The sequence below is a fragment of the Panthera onca genome, chromosome E2 (genome assembly GCF_046562875.1).
Source record: "Panthera onca isolate mPanOnc1 chromosome E2, mPanOnc1 haplotype 2, whole genome shotgun sequence".
Lineage (NCBI taxonomy): Eukaryota > Metazoa > Chordata > Mammalia > Carnivora > Felidae > Panthera > Panthera onca.
Window position 1 is genome coordinate 48,138,631 of NC_138353.1, and position 21,082 is coordinate 48,159,712.

The 21,082-nt window shown below is 51.1% G+C and overlaps 1 protein-coding gene and 1 non-coding gene across 2 annotated transcripts in view; both read left to right on the plus strand.

Moving 5' to 3' along the window:
• Nucleotides 1-21,082, plus strand: part of VAC14 (VAC14 component of PIKFYVE complex) — a 101,474-nt gene that overhangs the window by 18,483 nt on the left and 61,909 nt on the right. Inside the window, exons 10-12 of the mRNA XM_060650183.2 lie at nt 5,740-5,803; nt 12,682-12,826; nt 13,101-13,166. Of these exons, the coding sequence (XP_060506166.1) occupies nt 5,740-5,803; nt 12,682-12,826; nt 13,101-13,166 (275 nt within the window). The remainder of the gene's footprint in view (nt 1-5,739; nt 5,804-12,681; nt 12,827-13,100; nt 13,167-21,082) is intronic.
• On the plus strand, nt 354-424 carry TRNAG-GCC (transfer RNA glycine (anticodon GCC)). Its single transcript has one exon. It is a non-coding gene; the product is annotated as a tRNA-Gly (tRNA).

Below are 21,082 nucleotides of genomic sequence, written 5' to 3' on the forward strand. Positions count from 1 at the left end.
AGAGAGCACTGATCAGCTTCGGATGACGTTCTCCTTTGCAGAGTCAGCCAGAGAGTAAATTGATGCAGAACCCACTCAAATTTTTAAGACTAACAGACTCAGGTCTGGAACCTGAGTTCCAGGAGCCCAAAGAATTTCTGAAACGTTTCTCCTGTTGCCGTTCTCAGGCTTCTCTTGAACATGTGAGCAGTGTGTCAGGCACGTGAGCCCCACGGGTGTCCTGTCCTAGGTTTGGCTGGCAGAGCCAGCAGCGGTCCATGCTGGACCAGCTCGGGTATCAGGTTACAGCTGTGCGGTTGCTTCTGTGAGCCAGAGCAGCAAAACAGCTGGAGGCAGCACAGCCATCAAGTGGAGCATTGGTGGTTCAGTGGTAGAATTCTCGCCTGCCACGCGGGAGGCCCGGGTTCGATTCCCGGCCAATGCAGCAGCTAAAAACTTTTTGGCAGTTCCTTGAGAAAGAAAATTTGGGGGAATAAAGTTATGTGGGCCTCTCAAGGCAGGAGCTTTCTCACTAGGAGAAACTAGAAGAATCTCAGGGAAAGATCTGTTTTGTGAAACACTATGTTTTCTGTATATGTATGGTATCATACAGTTTACATAATTCCACAGCTTTCTTTTTTTGCTTGTGTGGTGGCTTCTTCTGGTTTTTGTTCTGTTTCATTTTGTTTTACTTGACGAGTTACAACAGGCAGAAGTTTCGAGTATTTTATACTGGCTTTAAAAGTTAGTGCCTCTTAATCCGTTGAGTCAGAAAGTAGAATGATGGTTGCTGAACTGGAGGGGAAAGGGGAATTAGACACCTGGTTTCTTTTCAGGGTAATGGAACTGTTGCAGAATTAAATAATGGTGATGCTTTACATAACTTTGTGGATTTACAAAAGATGACCCGGTTGTGTGCTTTAAAATGGTGAGCTTTATGTTAGGAAATTTTATGTTATATGCAGGATGTCTCAGTTTTTTAAATAAAGTTAGTACATCTTCCCTCAAAGTGGAGCCCAGCAGCTCCTACCCCACCCTTTCTCCTTACGTGGCAACAAGTCAGGGCCTCCGGGAAAGAACCACTGTATTCTGCAGGTCGTGACAGCTGCTAAGAACCTGCCAGCTGGAGCATCGGCAGCTCCACGGTAGAATCCTCGCCTGCCAGAGACCAGTGTGCCATGGCCAGCCAATGCAGTTTATTTTACTTAGGTAAAATAGGTAGTTTTTTCTAAGCGGTCTCAAAACAGCTCCCCACTTAGGAGACGCCATGCTAAACCAAGACACATTCAGGAAGCTTGGCTCTGGATTTTACTACCTCATAAACAGCATTTCAGCAGATGCAGAGCTCAGTTTAGAGTAGTTCCTAGAGATGATCACAGCTCATTTAGAGGCTCCATACCCACTCCTTGCTCAGCTTGTAACTGCCACATTACCAAAGTGCCAGGAGAAGGTCGCGGCGAGCCAGGAGACAGTGATGATTCAGCTGGTCCAGTTGACAGGTTCATCTCAGCCTCCGCCGCTTTTTCCTATTACTATTTTCCTCCACTGTTCCAGCTCCGGTCGCCTGGCCAAAGGCGGGAACCTCCTCCCTGGTCTCCCTCTGTTGGAGGGCAAGACCCACGAGGAGGTTCATCAGCCGAGCCTTCTGTGCGTGAGCATACACGTGCACACGTGCGCGTCCCCCTCACCTCTGACTGCAGGACCCTCATTTGTGCCACACTGTTCCCAGCCCGTCTGCTTGCTTTGGCTCCCCTTTGGCCCTGCCACTTCAGGGGTCCGTGATGCGGCCTCCTTTCCCTGAGTTCCTGCAGTGTTTGACGTGTGCACCCTTTTCCTCTTTGTGATGTTGCCTGATTGTCCCAGGTGTCCTGGCCTAGACTCGGTCAGAACGGCCTGCTGGTGAGTCATGGCTCTGCTGACTTCGTATCTGTTGCCCTTGGAGAAGCCACTTAGCCTTTTTAAGCCCCAAATTCCTTACTTGTTAAATAAGGCTAACGATAATAATACCAAACCTGTAGTGTGGTGGTGAGTTTTAAATGAGATTTTTGCTTATAAAGCTTTTAGAATATAGCAAAGGCCAGACACTCTCAGAAACAGGTACTTTAGTGTCAAATTTTTAATGCATGTGTATAACATACCTATGTACTTAGCGAGGTTCTCTGGACAGGGCTTTTCCTCCCTTGTTTTTTGTTGTTGTTGTTTTTGTTTTTTTAATCATCAACATTTTCCAGATAGTAGTGTGCCCCTGGTGGGTCCTAAATGAGGGATCACGGAGGGTTAGGGGGTAGAAGTTCTTGTACCAGGTGAGGGGCAGAATTATAAATAAGGTTTCTAGGAGAGGGCTTGCAACCACTGTTAGTAGATGTGTAATGGAATCCATCCACTTGCAAGGCTTTGATGGGACTGGATATAGCGGCAGCTTCTGTGGACCCTGCAGATGTAGGTAAATCATCTGCCTGCAAGGAGCCCAGGACAGACCCACAGTTGAGTAATCATGTGGCCCTGCATGCGGTCACAGAGGACTGGGGGCTCCAGGCCAAGTCCATGGAGGTCATTTGAGCTGGATCTTTTCCTTCTCCTTAGCTTCCACTCTGCCCCCACCTCACCCCACCCCTTTTTTTACTCTGATTATAAGGGAGGTTATTACTGTGATTTTTACTCTGATTATATTACTCTAGTTACACGCTCCCTGTAGAGATGAGAGGGGGGAAGAGGCATTCCTAGTGGGGGGAGAGTAAGCAGGTGGAATATATCGTCTGCTACATACGTTTGGTGGCATGTGTCAGAAGCCATGACATTTGAGAGAATTTGTTCTCAAGGAACAAATAGAGATGTAGGTAAGGTTTTCCATTTAAACACCTAACAAATGTTAGCTCCTAACAAGGCTGTGAGGTGAGTACTGGTTACCCCGTTATACAGTGAGGGACTGGAGGCAAAGTCGGTAAGCTGCCCACAGTTGCACAGCTAGTAAGTAGAGGGGTCAGGGCTCAGATTTAGGCCCGAGGGCTCTGAGTCTTTGCTCCTAGCGCCGTTTATACCACAATTCTCTAAAGAGGGAACTAATACAAAAAGGGCAGCCACAGATGTACAGCTTGACTGGAAATGGGAGCATTGGAGAGTAAAACAATGTATCATTTTTACTCATCAACTTGGCAAAAATGTAAAAGATTACTAATATCCCTGTGTGAAGCTTGGGGAGATCGACTGCTTCTCTGTGCCTGAAGTGCATGTGTAGTGGTAGAACCTTACTAAAGAGCAGCTTATCAACGTGGATTAAAATATAGAATTCCTGACCCTTCCACCCAGCAGTACTCCTGTCGTGGGATCCTAGAAAAATGCACTTGTGCAGGAAGAAGCGTGGGAGAGATGTAAGAGTGAAAGCTACGAAACAAAGGAAGTTAACTTGAACCCTATTTCTGATATCGCATCATTTCATCTACAAATGTGCATGTTTCTAAAAGTCAAGAGGGAGGAGGCAGCCAGGGGCGTGGAGTCCTGGCTGCCGTTCCAGGCTGGCCCACCAGCCTTCCCCGTGTGTCCTCCTCCCCTTTGCCAAGATCTGTTCCATCAGGCCCAGCCTGCGCCTGGCCCCACTGAGCTGTGCCCTGTCCCGCACAGGGCCTCTGGGACTAGAGGGGGCAGGCAGCAGCTCAGAACCTTCCTGTTCAATGTGGAAATCAAGGCCCTCTTTACTTGCGGGTTGAGGGAGGTCCATAGTTCACAGGAATAACACTACACTAAGCTATAGTATAAAGTAAAAAAAAAAAAAAAACAAACAAATTGCAGAAAACATACTGTGATTCCATTTATGTTACAAAACAAAAAGAAATACTGAGGAGGGCACCTGTTGGGATGAGCACTGGGTATTGTATGGAAACCAATTTGACAATAAATTTCATATTAAAAAGCAAAACAAAACAAAAAGAAAGATAGGAATACTTGCCAGACCAGTGAAGTAGTTACCTGCATATAGAGTGGAGTAAGATTAAAGGTTAGAAAGAGACATGGGCATGTTCTACTTTGTTTGAAATTTTTAGAATGAGAATATGTTTTACTTGTATAATTTACAAGAAGCCAAGGCTGGCACCATTTGAACAACAATATATAAATAATGATAGTTTTAATTGGTAATCCACAGAATAAAACATGGGCCCATAATGATATATATGGATGGATGGATGGATGGATGGGAAGGGACTGCATTTTCCTATAGAAGAATTCTGGTTAATAAATGTAGAAAAAAAGAGGAAAACAAAATCACCATTAGGCAAACTCCACAGTAATTATTATAGATCCATCAATGGATGCCAAAGTCAGTAGGGGAACATTTGAGGAAAAAACTAGGTGTTTGTCTAGTCTCAAGTATCTTCCCCAAGACATTTATTAATTACAAAAAGGAAAATAGTAACTTACTGTAAAGAAACCCAGCAGACACTACCACAGTCAGATGATAAGGTCAACATCATCAGTAACAAGACAGACAGACATCACATACCCCTGATATGATGCACTGAGAAAGTGCGTCACTTTGATGGTGGTCTTCCAAAAATGCGTAACCTCCGCCTAATCATGAGAAAATGCAAGACTAACCAAGGTAGCAACATATTCTGCAAAGTAACTGACCAGGGCTTCAGTGATAGCGAGTTCGTGGAAGATACGGAAAGACTGCGGAACCGTCACAGATTGGCAGGGACTAGGGAGACACGACAACTAAATGCAACATGTGGTCCCTGATTCTACCCTGGAACACAGGATGTAAGTGGAAACACCAGTGAAATTCACATTAGGTCTGTAGTTGTGTTAGCAGTGTTATGTGAGTGTTCCTTTCCTGGTTTGATAATGTATGATCTTAGGTGCAGCTGGGTAAAGGGTAAACAGAATTCTGTGCTATTTTTACAACCTTTCAGAAAATTAAAATAATCTCAGAATAAATATTCTGTTCAACTTTCTGTCTTTATGGATCTACCTCTTTTGGACATTTCACAAATTGCAGGCTTTTATGACTAGCTTCTTAACGTTGGCATGTTTCCAGTGTTCACCCATGTTGTAGCACATATCAGTATTTTATGCATCTTTGTTGCCGTATAATGGTCCACTCTATGGCTGTAACACACTTATCCATTCATCAGTTGATAGACATTTGATTGCTATGAACATGATGTACGGTTTTGGTGTGGACATGAGCGTCCGTTTCTCTAGGGTATATATCTAGGAGTGGGATTGCCGGGTCAAAGGGTAATAGCTCTGTTGAGCCTTTAAGGAATTGCCAGGCTGTTTTCCAAAACACCTGCACCATTTTACATTCCCACCAGCAGGGTCCAAGGGTTTTCTCCACATGCTCACCACCACTCATTATCTGTATTTCAGCCGTCCTAGTGGGTGTGAACTGGTACCTCGTCGCAGTTTTGATTTACATTTCCCTGATGGCTAATGATGTTGACTATCCCAGGAGTCATTTTTAACATCCATTGCCTTCGGGCCAGCGGTCCCTTCTGAGATTTCCCAGATGTGTTCAGGGCTGGTGCCCTTCTTCTTTTGAGATCACTGTGCCTAAACACTTACAAGCACGGATGCTATCCCAGAAGCTTGGGGAGTGGGTGGCATTGGGTCCTTAGGGCTCCTGAGCTTTAGTCCTTTTCAAGAGCCAGAGTCAAGATGTGGGGGACTAGAGAGTCGGTGTCCTTATATCAGGCATCTCGTTCATTCGGAAGACTTCAGCGGTCCTCTGGCATGACACCTTGTTCCTCTCACTGTCCCCAGGAGGCCCTGATGGTTCTTGTGACTCCAGCTTCAGTAGCAGCATCAGCGTCTTCACACCAGCCAGGTAAGTGGTTTGTTCCAGCCAGAGGCGCTTGTAGAAAGCAAGTGGCCTGGGTCTTTCCTGGGTGCAGCAAATTGCAGTAAAGACCCGAGGCAAACTCTCCTTAGGGGGCACAGTGGGTGCTTGATGAAGGGATCTGAAGAACACTGAGAAAACCCAAATCCCCCTAGTTCTGATGGACAGGTAGCCTTGTCCCCAAGGACAAAGATAAGAAGTTGTTGGAGGTCAGTAAACACAGGTTGTAAACGTAGAACCAGTGCATGGTAGCTACAGGGAGACACGCGCAGACACCTTTGCCCAGAACCTTTTTGCCTGTCGGGATAACGTGGGGCTGACAAGACTGACAAGGAGAAGGCTGTTCCAGAGTCCAAGAGAGCATAGGCTATGGGCCGCAGGAGCCGTCCTCTCCCAGGCGCCGGGTCAGCTGTCATAGTGCAGCCTTCCACATGGGGGCAGAGCAGGCCAAGCAGCAAGATCATTGCTTGCAGTTCCCTACATACTGTATGCTGGGTGATGACATCCACTGGAGGGGGAATTATCACCGTTTTGTCCCTTTCCACCTGCCCTGGACTTGCCCCATGTCACTTTGTCTTTGGGTAGAATTAGCACCTGTGGGGCTGCAATGGATGGCATTCTTCTATAAGGGGTTTCTTCCCTCTCATCCCGACACTGAACCTGGACCCTGGGGAAGGGGTCACTCATGATGAGAAAATATGCACTCAACCCCCAGGAGGCTCTCTTCTCCCCGGACCTTTAGAATCTTTCCTCCTTTTGTATCATTTTTTCACTTACTCTTATTTCTAAGACCCTGTGGGCATTTTCAAAGTATGTGAGTACTGATTATAAACGTGGACTGCTCCTGGGGCCTCTTCTAATCATTTGAGCAAGGCGGTAAACATTCATTCATTCATTCATCCTGTTAGTTGTCACATACTCCAGAGTACCTGCCAGGCTTCAGCCCTACAGGTTCCAAGGTAAAGATGTGACCCCTGAGTGTGGTCCCCAAGCTTGAGGTTCTCTAGTGGGGAAACAGAAGCAGGGCATGATTTCTGTGACAGGGGACTCAGAGGGTGCTGGGGGCGTGCCATGGTGCCCGAGCTGAAGCTCACTGGAATAGTGGCTGACAAGGGTGATCACTCACTGGGTGCTTCCTGGCCCGGCTGTGCCAAATACTTTGTGTCACGTCATTGGATCTCGCTGATGTTTCAATCCCATGGGGTCATTAGTAGTATTAATTCCTTTTAGGGCTGAGGAGGGACCGGAGACCTGGGGGCTGCTGTGTAGAGAAAGAATTAGGATGGTCGGGCGAGTGCAAACCACCTCGGGGGCCACAGCTTCTTTCCCGTGGGAGGAGATGGAGGCTTAGCGTGAAGAAGTGGCAGAACGTGGAGAAAGTTGGAGAGACTTTTTCTTAATCTGTTTTGAAGGATGACTTGACCAGATTTGCTGATGCGTGTGATGGAATGAGAGGAGAGACTGAGGGAAAGAGTAACTTCTAGATTTGGGGCTTCAGCCAACTCAGGATATCCTGACATTTCCCACGCTGGGGTGGAAGGAGGCACAGGTGTGTGAGTGGGCCAGTCATGTGCTGTGTGCCCCAGGGAGGTTAAGGAGGCAGCTTTGGATCCTGGATTCTGGAGCTGGGGGAGAGATCCGGAGGGAAGTGCTGGGAGATGTGTCCTCCAGAGGGACCAGCTCTTGTTCTGAAGGCTATGGGAGCCTGCCTGTAAGTGGCAGTGTCTGGTGCAGACCTGTGACTCGGAAGGCCCTCTGGCAGCTCCAGGGGGGATGAGTGAGGGAGGGGCAAAAGTGGCAGCACAGAAGCCTGTTGCAGACTTGTCACCGTTGTCTAGGCCACAGGGTATTGTCCTGCTCCAGGGGAGTGGCAGTGGGAGGTGGAGAAAGGTCTAGGAGGAGGCAGAGGTCAGACATCACTGACTAACCATGGCGGGCGGGCATGACTCTCGTCGCCTCGCTTGGGAGGCAGGGGCGCCATTTGCTGGAGCGGCTCTAAAGGCTGAGGCTGGGAACTGCCTCATTGGAACCAGATTTTGTTTTAGACCTGTCATTCAGGAGCCCGTGCCAGACCCTACCCTTTTAAAATTAAAAAACCAAGAGCAAATCATCTCGTGCTTTCTTTATCCCACAAATGGCTATTTCCTCGTGGCAGCTACCAGTCTGAGTCAGTAGCTGTGCCAGAGAGGGGGGCGACCTTCAGAGTCATGAAACCTGAGCCAGGTGCCAAGGCCCTGGGCCCCCCACTCGTTGGAGATGGCAGCTGAAGACAGTAGGGTAGGGGCAGTCTTCCTCCAGTAGGTGCTGCCAGAGGGGCACTGAGCTCAGACAAGAAGGCAACTTCCAGGATCGCCAAGAAACAAAAACCCACCCTGTGACTGTCCAGACACACTGCCTGCCCTCATCTCTCATGAATCCTCTATGTAGTGGAGTCCGACCGCCCGGGCACACATCCTGACTCTGTGTCCCTGGGCAAGCAGCTTAACCGCTCCCTGCCTCGGTTTCCTCATCTTTAAACTGGGTGCGATGATAGTGCCTACCTCCTAGGGGTGTGGAGCTTGTATGAATTGAATATGTAAAGAGAACAGAATGGTGCCCAGCTCAGAGAAAGCCCTTTACGCATTTTAGCTACAATTATTATTACAAGAACTTCATTATTATCCCCATTTTATGAATGAGGAAACAGGCCCAGAGAGGTGAACTTCTGGTCCACAGTCACTCAGCCAGGTTGGAATTAGTGGCCAGGTTGGAGTTCAGGCTAGGCCTGTCTGACTCCCAAGCCCACTGGTGTGGCTTTTGTTGGTTGCACTGGGAGAGTCCCAGAAGCCCACCCGACAGGGGAGCCCCGGACAGGTTACTACATGCACAGACTTCCACTCCAATGCCTGGGGCCTTGCCAAGGACTGTGGTGTCATCATTGAGTTTCGGTATAGGTCACTGGCTACATAAAGGCAAACAGAAAGATCTGGAATTCCATGCTTCTCAACTTCTAGCATCTGGAGATTGAAAAAAAAGTTGTAAAGATACTTTATTAAAAAAATGTGGAATTCAGAAACAATTTTTTTATTTACTTTCTTTCTAATTTGATTAGAGATGTAACATATGAGTACCATAAAAAGTTAGACATTACAGGGATGCCTAGCTGGCTCAGTCAGTTAAGCTTCCTATCTTGATTTCCACTCACAGGCTCAGGGTTCATGGGTTCGAGCCCTGTGTTGGGCTCTTTGCTGACAAAGTGAAGGCTGCTTGGGATTCTCTCTCTCCCTCTCTCTCTCCCTGCTCCCCCACCAAAATAAAAATAAACATTTAAAAAAAAAAACATTAGACATTACAGAAATGAAGTGTTGCCTCCCAGAGAGGACCCCTGGAATTTATCATTATTTATTGGTAGAATCAGAAGTATTGTTTAATAAATCGCTATTTTATTTATTTTTTGTTGTTAAATTTTTTTAATGTTTATTTTTGAGAGAGAGAGAGACAGAGCACAAGCAGGGGAGGGGCAGAGAGAGAGAGGGAGACACAGAATCTGAAGCAGGTTCCAGGCTCTGAGCTGTTAACACAGATCCCGATGTGGGGCTCAAACCCACGAACCACAAGATCACTACCTAGGTCGAAGGTGGAGTCAACTGACTGAGCTCCCCAGGTGTCCCATTAAATCGCTATTTTAATAGCTACAGTAGTGCCATGCACTTGGAAAATGTCATACACATACGTGTAAGACATTAGTTATGAGATGCTTTATGAGAATGTTCAGTGGAAGTGGGGTTTTGCAGACACCTTGAAATAACTCAGAAACCCCCAGGAGCGACTAGTCTAGACTTTTTGGACCCGATGCAGAAATGTATTTTAAACTGTGAGTGAGCTCCCATCTGCTCTCTGGGTAAGGTAACCCAGGGCAGAGGATACTCCATCTCGGACTCAGGAGCTGAGCACACCATGCAGCCTGCCCTCTCTAGGAAGGGCCTGGGTTCCCACAGACTTCTGGCTCCCCGCGGTGCATGTGTGGAGCCCAGCACACAGCAGCCGGCCCTGCCCAGCGGAGCGGCTGAGAGCTGCCTCCTCCACAGCTAGTAGAATCTTTCCCAGGCACTAAGATCAGTCTCCCTGGTGCCCTGGGTGCCCCGGCTTCCCATGAGCCTCACCTCCAGCCAGCCAAGGGAAGTGAGACCCAGGGAGAGTGTCTCCGGCTAAGGGAATAAGTTTTCAACTGATGGCCGCATGGCCTTGGACGGGTTCCATACTGTCTCATCTGTGCATCGCAGGATTGAGTTACTTGAACCATGACGTCCCTTTCAGCCATGGTGTTCTTGGTGGGTTGAAGCTGACACCTGCCTCACCAGCAATCTGAAGGTGCCCGTGTCTGGGGAGGTTTGCCATAGCCAACTTTTGCTGTGGGGAAAGTCAGAGAATGTCAGTGCACAGAATGCTGCCAGTTCTTGTGCGCTGGCTCCACGAAATCCTTCATTATATGGCCTTGACACAGCGCCATCATGGGGAGATGCCACCATGGGCTGGCCCTTGATTTGTCCCTTAGTAGAGACATTGAACTGGCTGGAAGCATCTTGGGACTACAGTGAATCAAGGAGCCCATCTGGCCCAGGGACCATCTAACATGTTGGAGCCCTTATTTGGGCCGCTTGGATTTGGAATGCCCCCCACACAGAGCAGCACCAGGCTTTCCCAGTCTCCTCTCCCGCCCCACGTAGAGACTTTGCCTGTCGTGCTGATAGGAAAATATATTGAACGGTCTCTGCGACCCCTCTCTGTCCCTCCAGTACACAGGGCTGCCAGGTCTGACCGGGCCAGTCCACATAAGGGCTGCCATTCAGCTGCCCCTGCCAGGGGATAGTTGCAAATGGACTCTCCTGAGCCTGGCCCATTAGGAGGCAGTGCCGTGTGGTAGAGGAGGCCACTCTAGGCTCGGACTGCTCACATTCAAGTTGTGAGCTCTACCCCTTCCCGATCGGGTAACCTCTGGGCCTGACTTGCAGGGTGGAGTCGGAGCGGCTGGGCTTGGCACTGCCTTCCTCCCACTGGCAGCTTAGGCCACAGCCATTGCTGGCCACTACGGCCCTGACTGCCCCCAGGGGAGTGAAAACAAGGCCTTGCTCCCCGGGGGACCATTTCGGCTAAGAAAGTGGTGCTGGCCTGCAGGCATAGAGTCCCAGCACCCTGGCCCCATGTGGGAGCTGGAATGTCCTGCTGTGGAAGGGGACTCACTGTGGACCGAGGGCTCACCAGGTCAGGATGCAGAGGCAGAATCAGGGCAGTTGCCATTCATTCCTCACAGCCTCCTGAGCTCCCACTCTGTTAAGGCCTTGGGGTGTAGGTAGGCTTCCGGAGCTTCTCCAGCTTCTCAAGGAAACGAGCTATAATAGCATGCTGGAAGGAGCCAGGTAGGAGGACGGGGAAAAGGAGGACTTGGCGAAAAGAGAGTAAGTCCTGGTCATCAGCAGGAGGAGAGGGAGTTTCTAGGAAGTTTTCAGAGAAGAAAAGAAAATGCTCAGGAAGCCCTGGGATAGATTGCTAGCCCGACACCGTAGTGCCGTGTTGTCCGTGGCAATAGCCAGGGTCACGGGGCCGCTGGGCACGTGCAGTGTGGCTAGTGTGAACAGAGGCGTGCTGTCAGGGTGAAATGCACGCTGGATTTCGAAGACTTAGAACACCGAAAAGAATATGAAGTATCCTATGAGTGATGTGTATATTGTTTTTTATGTTGGCTTCATGTTGAAATGATATTGTTGGGGTATGTTATATTCATTAAAATATGTCATTAAAATTTTACCTGGTTCTTTTTACTTTTGAGTATAGGACTCAAAAATGTAAAATTCCATGTGTGGCTCACATTACGTTTCTATCAGACAGTGAGAGAGAAAGTGATGAAGAGATTGGGAGCCTGTGTTTGCCACCCTGAACTTGTCTGTCTGTGCCTTAGTTTCCCTGTCTGTCTTAGGCTAGCAAAGAACCTAGGTGTTTAGGTGTTGGCAAAAGACCCCAGAACTTCCAGCCACATGACTCCCGTGGAATTAGTGACATCCCCGCCCAGAGGCTCAGGACTGCTGGGCTCTGTCATCACACGCCCAGCCCGTCTGGCGCCCCGGGGATAGAAGTACCCACTCTCACCCCTAAACGAGCACCGTGGGGAATCATCAAACCATATTAAACAGCAGTTCTGTTTAGCAGTTACAGAACTGAGAATGGGTCCCTTTAGGAATTCACATCAAATGAGCTTCAGAGAGACTGCGGGCAAATTAGGAAAGCACTGGCATCAAGTTCCTGCTGCCAATGAATAATTGAGCAGCCTAGAAATGCCACGCGAGACCGTTTTCTACAGACAGGCAACTGAACTGCCTGACCTGGGTCCTCAGAACCCAGGTCCTTACTGGAGAAATATTCTTTGTTTGCCTGGTGAAAACTCTGTCTGCTCTTAAAGGGTGTTTTCAGGGCTTTCCCCTGGACTCGTTGGATCCATTGGTTTTGTCTTATCAACAAAGGGTTTGGACTGAATGGCCTGAGGATGCTGAACGGCTTTTCATCCCTGAGGTCTGCTGGGGCCCAGCTTGGTGATCTCAAAGAGGTGTTCTCCAGTACAAGCTAGGCCAGTGCTGGGGAGGTGGGTAGGCAGCCAGCAGACTGGCCCTCTTCCACCAACCCCAGCCTTGGAGAGGGAGGGTTGAGGCCACGCGGTGAAACTAGCCTCCACCAGCCACGTGGAGGGGGTGTGCCGCCTGCCCGCTCCTGGCCACGGCACCCAGGAAAGTGCAGCATGTGTGTGGTTCTGACTGCGAAGCCAGAGTGGCGCTGCCGCTCAGCGGAACGGGCTATAGCAGGCTTCAACTCAGCTCTCCTCCCGGTCTCACCCACAGCACGGACAGGGCCCCAGTCACCCTCCACCTTGACGGGATCGTGCAGGTCCTGAACTGCCACCTCAGCGACATGGCCATCGGGATGATGACCAGGATCGCTGTCCTGAAGTGGCTCTACCACCTCTATATCAAGACTCCCCGGAAGGTGAGTCCCTGGGCCCATCAGCCTGATAGGCCCTTCGAAGCTGGGGCTGCTTCTGGGTCTATGTCAGTTTTCTGGGGCCTCCCCATGCTTGGTAGGGTTCTGGTCACTGCAGTTCTAGAAAATCCCTGGCAAGCAGAGGAGTGAAAGATGCTTGAGGAGCCCTGGGGGTGTGGGGGAGGTCCATGCAGTGCAGTGGGACCCTGTCCACGCTGAGCTCAGTGGTGGAGCCAGGGTGGGGGAAGCTCACGGATATCCCGGCGTCTCTGCTTTCCAGATGTTCCGGCACACAGACAGCCTCTTCCCCATCCTGCTTCAGACGTTGTCGGATGAATCTGACGAGGTAGGTCACCCCCTTCCTTCTGTCATGGCTGCCTAAGTCATTTGAGTGACAGATGGGATCTGGTAGCTGAGAGGTGCTTGTTTTGTTGTCCTCTTAAATCAGCACCCAAAAAGTCTCTCTCTTCTTATCTGGTAAGGTGCATCGCTTACAGGGAAAGCTGTGTTTAATGCTCTTGACTTTGGGAACAAGGACGTCTTCTTCCAGCCCTTCTGAGGAGCACTGGGTCAGTGTATCAGCGAGGACATTGGCCTCAGGGGGAAACTGGCTCGGCTATAGAAGGGCAGGGCGGGTGGGGTGTGGTGGTGGGCAGCTCGGCTGGGTTGGGTCCCCAAAGCAAGATCTGGCCCCGCGTAGCTGCCTGACCACGAGCAAGTGGCTTGTCTGGTTCCTTCTCTGCTCAGTGGGGCAGTAATTCAGAAGATGCTAAGTGCTGGGCCAGGCAATGCTGGCCGCTCTGTGAGTTCTTGTTGTGTTCTGTTCGTTGCAGCCAGCCTCCATTCTGACCTCTGGCTTGAAATTGGCCCTTTAAGATTTGCTTTGTCGGGGTCACCAAGAGCAGAAGGGAGAGGCTAGCCCAGAGAAAGGGAGAGAGAGCTGGGCTCTGCGTCTCTTAGCCCTCTGGGGGGCGGCCCCCGTCCCCACCCCATTCTCGGCAGCATTTCATCCTTTGCTGTCAGGCTATGGTAGTGCTTTTTCAAGACTCCCCTGCCTCCCAGCCTAGGGGCAGGATTGCTCGTGGGTGTTGCCATTGGCCAGGGTGACATCCCTTCCCTTCACCTATACCAGCTCTAGGCTGCCTGTCTGATGCTGGCAGGCTGTACCTTGACTGGTCCCTCTCCTTCCCTCTTCTGGGCTCTGGGCAGCTGTGGGCCTTAGGCAAAGCTGTGTGCCCCATGAGGCAGTGGGCACGTGAATCCACAAATCTGCCCATTGGGAATATGGGAGTGGACAAGAGCTGGGGGCCAGGGGAGAAGGAGAGCGACATTGCTTACAACCTCCTATGCGTGAGGCGCCTGAGCCTAGTAGCAGGCTGTGTGGGGCCTAGGATAGTTTTCCTGCAGCCTGAATTTGCTTTCTTGAACCTGAGCTGAAAAGAGATCAGATGGGCTGGTGCCTGCCTCTGCATTTCTAGAAGCTTCCAAAACAGATGGTCTGGGAATCTGCCCTTGACCCCTCCTGCTTGCCTCGTTCACATGCACACGTGCCCTCTCTTTCCCTTTCCTTCAGCACCCACTTCGGCAGGGGGCCCAGGAGGACGTGGCCCGGTTCTGCCTGAGTTGGGGGTGACTAAGGGCACTTGGCACAGCCCTCGTTTCAATACAAAAAGAAAGAGAAGAACTTTCTGATTGGTTCCTTCCCTAGGACTTCGCTGGAAGCAGCTGAGTCTTCAGTCCTTTAAATTGAGTTGTTTAATCCCATCCAGCTCTCTCTGCTTGTGATTGGTTTTTGTGTGCGTATGCGTTTACAGGGAGCCGGCGGAGATGCAGTCCATTAAACAGCTCTGTTCAGGTTGCGGCTGTGGAAACTCGATTTGCTGAAGTGCCAAATGTTGTCAGAGCTTTGGGGCACATCTTGTGGGCCTCTGCTGGGAAAGGATTGCAGCTGCTCTTGGGGACAGTTGTGGGACTGGAGGGGGGCTGTTGTCGTAACAGGAGCCGAGACTCCCTGCCTTCCTCTCTCTAGGGGAGGGAGTTGGGGACCAGGATAATCAGTGGTGAGTCCTGATTCTGCCCTATCCTGGTTCTTCACCAGATCACATTCCTAAGTGTCCCCTGACCAGTCTCTTTGGCAACCTTGAGGGCATACTGTGTCCTTGGCATTGGAAATACAGCCACAGACAACACAAAGTCCCCCTTTTCCTGGAGCTTCCTTTCTAGGATATCTAGAAATCTCTCTGTGGTAGGTTTTCCCAGTATTTCCAAACACAGCCCTGAACTCAAATGGGAGCTCTCTGGGGTGTAAGACCCTGAAAGCCCATTCAGTCAAATCAGACCACAGCCAGACTGGTGGGGAGAGGCGCCTTCCTATTGACGGCTTCACAGAGCCTCCCTCGAACTTAGCCACGTACATCCAGCCCGGGGCCTCAAGGCACAGGTTTGCCCATCATCTTGGGCGATAGGTAGTAAGAGCTTGTATGAAGTCATTGCTGTGCCCGGAACTGTGCTAGACCCTTGCCTTGTAGTATCTGGCAAACCCTCGACAATTCTGTGGGGAAGAACTGGTATCATTTCCATTTTGCAGTTGAGAATACCCAGACTGAAGGAGGTAAAACAACTCACACGCAGCTAGGAAGTGATGAGGCCAAACTCAAAACCAGATCTGTTTGACTCCAAAGCCCATTCTCTTAATCGCTTAACCGTCATACCTGTGTTCCACCAAGTGTGGTCCCAGCTACCCACATCAGAACCAGACAGGAGATGGGGAGCTTGTGTGTAGTTGTATTGTCATCCCCATTTCTGGCCACCTTCTCCTGTTCCACAGGTTCTTGAGAAAGTTCTCAATGTGCTGTGGAGAGGGGTGGATATCTGTAAAAGCTTCAGCCTCCAGACCCTTTGTCCCATTGTCTTACTGATTTGTAGAAGCTCTTTGTATATTGGGGACATTCAGTTTGTCATCTGTGTCTGCCCAGAAGATGCCAGTTGTCGGCTGCCTCCTAAGCCTGCAGCTGCCTGAGTGAGCTCCACCCATGAGTACCAGAGGACAATAGCTCCTCCTCTCAATGTCCCTGAAGGTGTGGCTGGTCCAGGAGGGGCCTCAGGACCACCCTGATTCCCCATCCCAGCCCCAAGCACACTACTTCCCAGCCTGCGTTCAGAATCCTCAGGGTGTGATGGGTATGTGTTATACATCTGTCCAAACCCTTAGAATAGACAGCACCAGGAGCAAGTCCTAAGGTAAACTATGGACTTTGAGTGACATTGATGTGTTGACGCAGGTTCACGGATTGTAATAAATGTACCACTGTGGCGGGGAATGTCCATTTGGTGGAGGTTGTGTTGGGGCGAGGGCAGGGGTATGTGGGAAATCTCTGTACCTTCTGCTCGATATTACCATGGACCTAGAACTTTGCAAAAAATAAAATCTACTTAGAACAAAAACACACAGCTTTAAAAAAGAAATCTCAGTCTTAGAAGAGAGGAAGGGTGGGTGGTAGTACCCCTGAGAGAACATAGCACCCCAGACAACTGGCCGCCAGACCTGAGCTTGGCTTCTGGCTCTCACCCTCTTCACCAGGGACCTTAGAGTCTCTGGCCTGCAAAATGGGGCACATGATGTCCACACTTGCCTTGTAGAGTGTTGTTGAAAGAGACAGCGTAAAGCTCCCGACCAGATCCTGGCCCGTCGTAACTCCGTTTGTCATTACAAGTGCTTTAGCCAGAAATTATCATTTCACTGCCTTGAACTCTCCCACCCAGAAGCAGGGTTTTTCCCCGTTTCCATAAGTCATTTTGCAAAGCCTCCGGGCCTTTTTTGTAGGGCTTCTTCATTAAGAAGTTTATTTTCAGTATTTTAAGTTTCGTTGTGATAAATTGAGCGGCATCCCTTTCCGGTAACATTTTCCCCCCAGGTGATGTTGCAGCCTGCACTGGCTTAGGGGTCAGGCGGTCCAAGAGTGTGGCCCTGGCTCACCACTTCATAGCGGGTTAACACTGAGCTTGAGCAGATGACCCGGCCTCCCTGAACCCCAGTTTGCTTATCTGAAAACCGAGAATAATTGTAGAAGCACCCTTCCAGGTTTGGATTCCCAGGATGAAATGAGGTCATGTGTGTAGAATACCCAACACATGTGAACACGTGGTAAATTTTAGCTCCTGATGCTGGTAATCATTTCTGTACAAAAATGGTAAAGATACAGGTGGAAATAGGGAAGATAGGCTCTGTTTTTTCCCCATATCCTTCCTGCCCCCGCTTCGGCAGCAAAAGCCAGAACAGAAGCTGGTTTCTGTCCTCTGTTTCCCTGCCTGTCTTTAGGACCACACAGGCCCTGTGCAGATGGCCAAGTGGGTGGGCCTCACTGGGGGCTCTGGGGCTCGATGTTCGTCTTGAGGTCATAGAAAAACCAAGGGGAAGGCAATGGGCAGCGACACCGTCGCCCCTTTCTATACCTTCTCCCTTTCCCACCCCCCTCCCTCAGCAACCCCTGCACCCCTGAGGTGGAGCTGTCTGCCCAAGTCAGTGAGCTGTGTTCCCAGCATCACAGGTGGAAGGGAGGAGCTGGCTGCCTGGCTCCAGGGAAGAGAGGAGAAATGGCATCATCGGCAGAGGGCCTGCCTCGGGACTTCCGGCTGCCACAGCCTCTTTCGGAAGCAGGCCTCAGAGTCCATGGAGATCCAGAAGGGCACACCCCACTGGGGCCTCTGGAGGCACCTTCCCTGGAGTCTTCCCACCTCTTGGAGCTGAGGTGTCCTTAACACTTAAGAGCAGAGGTTATCAACCCGGGAGAGATACCCCCGTCTGCTCCCCTAGGCTCAGAGTAACTATGAAGAGAAATTGCTGAGGGGAGTTTATGGCTCGTGTGATGTGGCTGACGTAAAAACAGAAAAAAAAGAATGAGAATCACCTTTCTCAAAAACTTGGAAGGTAGGACTGTGAGGATGTCGTTCCTGGCAATGGCGGTTTCTTGCTCAGGAGCCCATTCACCTCGTGAGGCATGTGGCCATGTCTTAGGAGGCTGGGGTAGCAGGGATGGTTATAAGGATTGATTTGGGGACATCTCACAAACGTACACACGAGAGCTGTGATGTACTGCGGTCCAGGGCTGCTAGGGCCTTCCCTGTCCTTAACCCCACAGCACATCTCAGGAGTGTCCACACCCATGGGGCAGGGAGCCCTGGGGCTGCTCTAGGCTTTGCTGCGTCCTGAGGGGATGGGGGCCATCAGCTTTTCTGTTTGGGTCAATCCACCACATGTCCAAGTGTTCATTGCCTCACCAGCCACAGGCTCACTGGGGAACAGACACGCCGGCTTTGAGGGATGATTAGCCTTAGGGGAGATGGGAGAGGATTTCATTTGTTTGCATGGTCCAGGTCCCAGGAGAAATGGAGCAGGAGAACTGAAGAGGTTCTCAGGTCTCAAAGGAGAGAGCTCACTGGGGCTGAGCTAAGTTGCCCGATAGGGAGACAGGTCACGGCTCGCATGAGAGCTGAGTGGGTAGCTCTGGGGTTGTCCTGCAGCAAGGCCGCGGGTGCCACCACTCCTGACTGTCATGGAGCCCTGTCCCCGGAGCAGAGTAGAGTGAGGCTGCCCTTGGCCTCCTCTGTCCCAGGGGCAGTGGCCCTGTCATCCCATCCTGTCCCTTCTGCATCCCTCATCCCACGTGGTCCCTGTAAATGCTTCCTCAGCCTTTTCTTTCCCAGGGACTCTTGTCACTTTGGTCTGGTGGGTTGGCCAGCTGGGCCCAAGGGCTCATTTCCACTTTAAAGGGATTTAGTTAGTGACAACAGGGCCTTCCATGTCAGGGTCTCACCCAGACGGAGGCCCCAGACTGAGAGCATCCCCATGGGTTCCTCTTCTTACAGTCCCAAGCGACCAGGGCTGTGTTCTTCTGTCCCGACGCAAGGGTGCTGCTAGTAAAATTGGCCATCTGTGTGTCTGCCACAGAAATGGGGACCTCTGCTTCATTGGAGCCCCTTCATCTGAGGGCAGCTCAGAGAGGTGATGACAGCCCATCCAGTACCCCCCGCCACTGGCTGCCTTCAGAATCCACAGTGGGTGCTGGGCTCAGACCCCTCCCACATCTGTGGGAGGAGACTGGGAGCAGGAGAGGGCAGAAGGCTGAGTTCATGGGTCATATGCGCTGTTCGGAGTACATTGTTTCTCTTCTCCTGACAAGTTTGCCTGGCGCTCTTGGAGTTGTTTTCATTATCCCAGTTTTGACTTAAGAGGACCTCCAAGGGCAAGGAAGATAACTTCTCCAAGGTCATACCACCAGCAGCCAGACGTTGGGTCCATCTGATTCTGGAACATCCAGAAGCACATAAGGGCTGACCTCACTGCAGGATAGGGGTCCTCCCAGGATGGAGGCACTGCTTCATTGAGGCCGGCCCCCCTCCCCTCATCAGTTCTGAGTGCACCTTCTCTCTGAGCACTCAGAGACCTGACCTCCCCGTTGGGCCACACACCCTCCCAGGGCATATGCAGAAGGAGTGGGGCTCGTAGCCGGCAGAGAGCAGTGTAGGAAGGGGCCCGGGGAGCAATAAGAAGGCGGCCTCTGCCCCACGCTGCCCTGCTCTCTGTGGGACCTGGCAAGTCCACGACACCCCTTCACCTCCTGTTTTCTGCCATCAGACACAGTTGGCCTGGTCTGTGTTCGTCCCATCCAGCTCTGATGCTGTGTGGTCCTGACCCTGCTCCCTGGAATACTAAAATGGCCTGCTCAGAGTAGACCGTCTTCCATAAGAATGGGGTTTGTTCCTCCTCCTGAGATCCCTGCCTCAGTGTTTGTTTCAGCCCAGTTCTCATTCCATCCACTCTCCAAAACAAACAAAAACAACTCCTTCACCCCCTCCTCTGTCCCCAAGATTCCTTTACAGTCAGGTCACGCCATCAGGTCAGACACCAGCCAGGAGAACGAGGGGCACAATGTTGGGGGTCCAGAACTCTTGCCGAGAGTCCCCCACACACACCCGGGGAGGTCAGCTGGGGCCCTTGCCTGCTGTAGCTCCCCTGGAGGCCATGCCGAGGACACAGGTACTGGTCCACATGGCTATCCCTGCGGCTGATGCTGCAGCCTCCTTTGGGGGCTCCGGAGAGTGAGAGGAGGGAGGGCCAAGCAGGGAGAAGGCAGCAGGGGAAGAGCGCTGGATTCCACTCACAGTCTCCAGGGGCAGCCAACCAGGACCCACCGCCCACACGAGGCACCAGTGGTCAACACCAGAAGTCCTGGGAGGATCTGGTCTTCGGATAGGCGTCCTGGCAGCAAATCATTGCCAGGGAGGAGAGAGGACTGGCATAGTGACGGTTCCTATTGCGCCTGGTGAGGAGACCTCGGGTAAAGGGGCACCCAGACAACCACAGCTGGCCTGGCAGCATTCCACTCTTGGGAAGGCGGCTGTGGGTGCTCAGAGAGTCTTTAGTATTTTTCTCTGGATTTCTTCCCCTGATGTGCGGATGAGGACCCAAAACTGGCACAGTATCGGGTTGACATGGGTGGGGCTGGGGGCTTGCTGCCTGGTACACCTAGGCTCCTGGTGAAGGCAGATGTTGGACTGGGAAGGTTGGCTTCCCCAGTGGAAGGTCCAGCAGTATAGGAGAGAGTCCACCAAGGGCAGCCAGTTGGGGACTGCCTTCCCCTGCGACAGGATTGGGGGCTCTTGCTAAGCCAAGCTTCAGGGCTGAGTGGCCTGCAGGGGTGAGCACACTGCCTGGCCCTGGGCCTGACTGACTACCCTCAGCCCGTCTCCCCTTGAACTCAGGAAGTGATCAGTAATCTTACCTAGAAAGGCTAAAGTCCAATAACCCAGACATTAGTCCCACAGTGAGCCCATCCAGACAAGAGCTGCTGTCAGAATCCTCTGGAGCTTTTTAAAAATCCAGCTGCTTAGGCCTCAGCCTGGACCCCCTGAATTGTGCTCTCAGTTTGGGCCTCGTTGCCTGGGTTCTGGTATTTTCCATTCACTTGCTGCCTGCCAGAACCTGCGCTGGATGGACATCTTTGAGTGGGCATGACCTTAGCGTATCTCCATAGCAACCCTTCCAGGGTAGGTTCTGTTGTGTCCCCCACTTCACTGAAGTGGAAACTGAGACTACACTGAAGTGAAGTAACTTGGTCAAGACCTCGGCTTGGATGCTTCCTGAAGCCTTGTCTGTCACACACCACCCCTCCTATCTGCACATCAAAGAGGTCCCCATCGGCGTCATTATGGTGTTCTTTGCACGCCGACTCTCCCGTAGCCCTTGTCCCACTTTGGGAGGAT